Source organism: Pteropus alecto, unplaced genomic scaffold (genome assembly GCF_000325575.1).
Source record: "Pteropus alecto unplaced genomic scaffold, ASM32557v1 scaffold76, whole genome shotgun sequence".
NCBI classification, from domain to species: Eukaryota; Metazoa; Chordata; class Mammalia; order Chiroptera; family Pteropodidae; genus Pteropus; species Pteropus alecto.
The window spans coordinates 29,146,849-29,152,099 of record NW_006443138.1 but is presented as its reverse complement, the minus strand read 5'-3'; the positions used below and the strand labels follow the sequence as shown (position 1 = coordinate 29,152,099).

Sequence of the window (5,251 nt, the reverse complement as noted above, 5' to 3'; positions counted from 1 at the left end):
AAACCTCTCATAGGGCACTCATGACACGGGATTTCTTATGATCTATTTGTCCAATGTTTTATGTGAGAACACTTGTTTGTTAATGCTGCATTTTCCTGTGGTCTCTGGCCTGGCAGACAATCTTGAAATGTGGGATATGGCTCCAGATGCAGGGGACAGCGTTGTCAAGCCCTTGTCTAGACCAGAACCACACCAGACCGCTGCCATACCAGTTCTGAAGAATCAAATGGTGACCCAGAACAGGGCCCTACAAAGCCTTTGCCACCAGAATCCACAAGCAAAATCTGGACCTTGGCACCCCCAAACTTCCAACATCGACCAACACATAACAGGTAGCAAAGGGTTTTAGGGAGAAAAATTGAAGAGCGAGCCTGGGTTTAAGTCTATGCATTTTAAAGGAGGGGCAACATTCTACTTGAAGAAGTTGGATGGAATCATGCAGAGGACTAGCAGTGTGAGAAAATAGGAGATACCTGGTTTGAGAACCAGAACTTGTCCTTTGGGGTCCTGACTTGAGGTATGACCCTTTTTAGTCCTCGAAAGTAGGAAGCTTAAGCATGACTGCATTAAGAGCTTTTCCTATGAAAAGTAGGCCCGCCCATCATGATTATTGTTACAGTCTGGTCTCGAAGTAACAGATTAGATCTGTCCTAACAATTTTCATTCTTGGGCTTTCAGTTTAAAGTAGGATCATTAACTCATACAATTCAGAAATTACTGGCTCTGAGTTTATTTTAAAATTATGGCAACTGTATCTAAATGACTTTTTCTTCCATAGGAAACTGTGATTCCTATAGGAAGAACCAGGACACGAAGAAAAGGAAATTGGATCCATCTTAACAGAGGCTCAGGTCACATCATTGGATTCAGTCACAGAGGGACTTTAGAAAACATTTGGTCATGAAATTGTTCATCATTCCTAGGGAATGAGCTTGATTTCCAAGGATTTACCTTGCTTCATTCTGAACTTTTCTAGATTTGACTACTGGAACCTACTACAGATAAAGCTAAATAGTTGGAAAACAAGCATTTAAAAAATATTGTCACATACTGCATCAGGAGGCTTTGGGGAGATTAAATACCTTTTTTTTGGGCTCTTGAGGCTCTTTATTATTTATTCTTAAGCTATTATGTTAATAAATATAGAACTCTTAGGAATCACCAGTGGCTACCTGCCCTCAAGCAATAAGCCATTATTACCAAGTACTGATTTTTAACAACTATCTATCTACATTAAATTATTGTAATCTGCCTTCTTTTGCTTTAGGACACCATGTTTTAATGCTGCCCATGAGTACTGTGCATCATGCTAAGAACAAAACCTACAGTGCTGTTTTATTACTGCATCAATCCAGGCTGTAATCTTCATTTATGACAATCTCTCGTTTATAGGTTTATAATGTCAGTATCCTGCATTTTTTTTAATCAAGGAAGCAATGATCTCAGGCCAAAGAAAAGGCATTTCAAGAGCGCAAAAATAAATCCTTTATAACACAATAGAAGATATAAGCTGTATTTTCTGTTTCCCCATTTCACATGTGAGACAGGCTACCTTAACATAAAATGTTTTTTCATCATGTCTAGATGTTTCATAATTCTTTCCCCCAAATAATGAGTTTGCAAATTTACTTTTCAGGGGTATTTCAAGCTGTGCCTTTTATCTAATCTTGAAGGGGCTTTTATTATTTTTTGGATCACAGTCCCATTTGTAGGAAGCTGGGAACCTTGAGGCAAGGAACTCGAACAGGAAAGCAGTCAACCATCTCCACTCCTTGAGAAGAGGAAGAGGCAGCTACCCAGACTTCCCTTTTACCTATCTCACCTATTGCACAGATTTAGCCATACATTCACCTTTTGATTTTGATATCCTTACTTTCTTCAGAATAAATACTTTCCTTGTCTAAAGCATAATCTTAGTTCAGGTCAGAGTTGCTGCTAAAAAACGGAGTTAGCTAGGAATTCAGTTATAGAATGCACACAAAACAGGTAATACGATCATGAAAAAGGAATTGGCTGGAAATGAAACCCCAGAATTCAACAAAAGCAAGTTTCGTTTATTTGAATGGTTTCATTAAATAAGTCTACAAAGGTAACAAACTGAAGCACAAAGCGCAATCTTACAAGAAGCGCAACACCCAGAGTTAGTGCAAAATGTACAATTAACGGCTGCTGAGAAACCCCCAAGGTTTGAATTCAGTTTGTTTTTTTTTTTTTTTTTAAACAGTGTACATTGTTAAATAATGTAAGGAAAACATTTATAATTCGGAAAGATTTTTTTAATGTGGAAAAAGATACTCAAAGTGTACTATTAACATAAAAATAATTTAAATAGTTCAGTAGCACTAGTTCATTCCTCTAGGCTTCAGTTATTTCATCCACAGGAGGGAAAAAAATCAACAGTAAATAAAACCAGGTTTTTTTTTTTTTTTTTTATGTAAAGAGATCTCAAAATTATTAAGCCAAAATAACAAAATAATGCGCTGCATTTGGTTCCCTCATTCCTCTATAGTAGGAAGTATTGTTTCATTTGTCTCAGGTGGTCCATTTTTCATTTACTTGGCACCATCTTTGTTCTGTCCTTACTCTTACCATCTCCCCAAGAATTATAAGCAGAGAACAAATAATAATTTTGAAGCAGGGCTTGCAACCCCAGCCCTTTTCATTTCTACCTTCCTAAGACCTTCAGTTTTCTTTTATATCTCTGACGACTAGGCTAACTTAATAAAACAGGGCCTGTGAAGGAACAACAGGATAGGATAGCCAACCAGGCCCTTCCTACTGTGGTGATTCCAGGGATGTGCCATTGAGATGGGTAAGAGGTTGGGAATATGTCAATTTCCCAGCACAAGAGTCAAGAAGCACCCCAAAATTTAAGAGTCCCAGCTTCTTTCCCCATCTTCAGAAATAACAAAGATCCCAAACAAAGCCAATTAAGAGAGTATTTCCTGAAAGCTCTGAAAAAAATAGAACTGCCCATTACAACTAGGCACAGCACTAAATAATACTGGTTGGTTGCAGTTATTAAGGGGAATATTTGTTTATATGAAATGTGAGACTATCAGTTATAATTGTAGAAATAAAAGTGGCACAATAGGTTATGATCCTGCAACCATTTGGATATCACATAGGAAATGAGTGGGTCCACTTTCTACAAAAATACAGTACCCCAAAATGAGAAATACATTTGAAACAAGAGGAAAGCAATCCAAGTTTTCTTTAGAGCAGCTTTCTCTATCTGTGACTTTTCACTATCAGGTTTCCCAACTTCAAAACCAGCCCCCACCCCTTTCCCCTTTATATTCAGCCATTTCTTCTAGGTCTGTTCAAGCCCAGCTCAAATGAGTAAGGCTTATGGATGGCATCCATTGGCCAGGTACCACATATCTTCAAAATAAGTTTGTTCTTCCATTCTTTAATCTTTTTCATTCACTTATCACACACCACCCTTCATCTTTTAAATTTTGTTATAACACCCCTCCTCACTATTTCTGAAACAGAACTTTCTGCTTTCAACCACTGATGTCAACTTAACTTCTCACCCTGCTCATCTTACACCTGCTCTAGACAAAATTGTTGAATGACTTAAAAAAAATACTCTCAATTTCCCTTTGGCATAATCCACTGATGGGGTCACGTGGACCTTAGATTTCTTTCCATACACTCTTTGCTGATCTGGGGTCTGATGAGAAGTTGATGCTAATGGCAGAAGCAATAGAAGTCCAAGGCACTAAAATATCCAGCAAGCAATACTGGGACAACAGAAGTATTCAAGTACAGTAATTTATACAATTTTACATTCACATTTATTTATCTAATACAATGGAAATACAAAGGAAAAAGTTAAAGTGTCTCAATAAGTAAAGGACAGAGCTAGCTTTTTTTCAACTTTTTAAACCTTTCATATTTTCATCTTAAAACTACTGTTGTCCAACAACATTTATATATCACAGTGTTTCCACATCAAAACTGATGGCGAAGTAACATGTCCGCAGGGAACTTTTTTTCCTAATTGCTAATGCTGCTAATATCATTTGCTTAAAGCGCTAATGACCTATTATAAGAAAAGGTTGAAACCTCAGTCCCCTGGTGTTTTTCACTGGGTTCTAAAGAGAAAAAAAGAGAAAAAAAAGTGGGGATGGGTGGGGGAACAGGGTAGGAGACAGCCCAAAACTTTTTGTCTTGGGGTTTAGATTTGAGCGAATAAGGGACTGGGGTGGGTACCAAGATTAAGAGCTCCACCCACTGAAAGTACAGATGGGGTTTGGTTTTCCTTTGAGCGTTCTAGTAGCTTTCTGATAAAACACCATACTCTTTCCTAGCCCTCACTGTTGGGTATAGGTAAACAGGAAAGCATAGTTTGAAGCTGCCCCATCACAAGAAAGCTGCTCATTACTTCTTGTCCCACTCCAATAATGGTGAAGGGGAGAAAGACTCTCCATTCTGAGGGCTCTAAGCAGTATTAAACATTCTTTTCTGGCAAGAAATAACCAGTTAAATGCAGCACTAGTAGTTAGTTAGTATATAGGCTACTTCCCCATCCCCCCTCCCACCCTCCCCTTAGCACTCCATCTCCTGCCCCCAAATCTATTCAGTTAATGTCTCTAGGTCTGACTAAGTGGTCCGCAGGTTGGAACCTGGGGGGTTGCTGATGGATTTCTGCAAATTGCTGATGTTGAAATTCTGTAAGGAGGTGGTTCCCACAGGTTGGAACTGGCCAAGTGGCTGTGGTGCTGGGCCACCTGTCCCACTCCACTGAGTGCCAAAGGGGGTAGGTGGAAAACCATACTGCTGTGGGGGGCACATAGACTTGGTGAAGTGACCTAGAGAGGTAGCTGATGCTGCAGAGATGGGGGCAGAGCCACCCAGATTTGAGGTCATGGAGATGCACAGCTGACCAGGTGCAGAGAACTTCCTTGCCATTCCAGGGCCCTGAAAACAAAACAATTAATTGTAAAGTGTGGTATGGGTGGCACTAAAATAAAATTCTAGAACCAGGACTGTTCTTACAAAACCTTTCATAATAATTATTGCCTCTTAACACGCATGAAACGAGGGAGAGAATAATCATTCCGACTGGAAGTGGGCAGTGTTTGTGTGTGTGTGTGTGTGTGTGTGTGTGTGTGTGCGCGCGCGCACGTGCGTTTACACATTAACATTTCTTTTGCACTGAGTCTCAAGAAATTACTTTACTGAGAGTACAAGAAGTGGATTAGACCAGAAAAGCTGGATTTATTCCACTGATACAAAATTT

The 5,251-nt window shown here is 39.2% G+C and overlaps 2 protein-coding genes across 15 annotated transcripts in view; one reads left to right on the top strand and one right to left on the bottom strand.

Moving 5' to 3' along the window:
• Positions 1–1,577, top strand: part of RAD52 (RAD52 homolog, DNA repair protein) — a 30,955-nt gene extending 29,378 nt beyond the window's left edge. For all 6 annotated transcript variants that reach the window (XM_015598400.2, XM_025040974.1, XM_015598398.2 and 3 more), the window contains 2 exons: positions 117–332; positions 779–1,577. In XM_015598400.2, coding sequence (XP_015453886.1) covers positions 117–332; positions 779–840 — 278 coding nt within the window. In that variant the 3' untranslated portion in view covers positions 841–1,577. The remainder of the gene's footprint in view (positions 1–116; positions 333–778) is intronic.
• Positions 1,578–2,033: 456 nt separating this feature from the next.
• Positions 2,034–5,251, bottom strand: part of WNK1 (WNK lysine deficient protein kinase 1) — a 133,075-nt gene continuing 129,857 nt past the window's right edge. For all 9 annotated transcript variants that reach the window (XM_015598457.2, XM_025040970.1, XM_025040971.1 and 6 more), the window contains one exon: positions 2,034–4,929. In XM_015598457.2, coding sequence (XP_015453943.1) covers positions 4,612–4,929 — 318 coding nt within the window. In that variant the 3' untranslated portion in view covers positions 2,034–4,611. The remainder of the gene's footprint in view (positions 4,930–5,251) is intronic.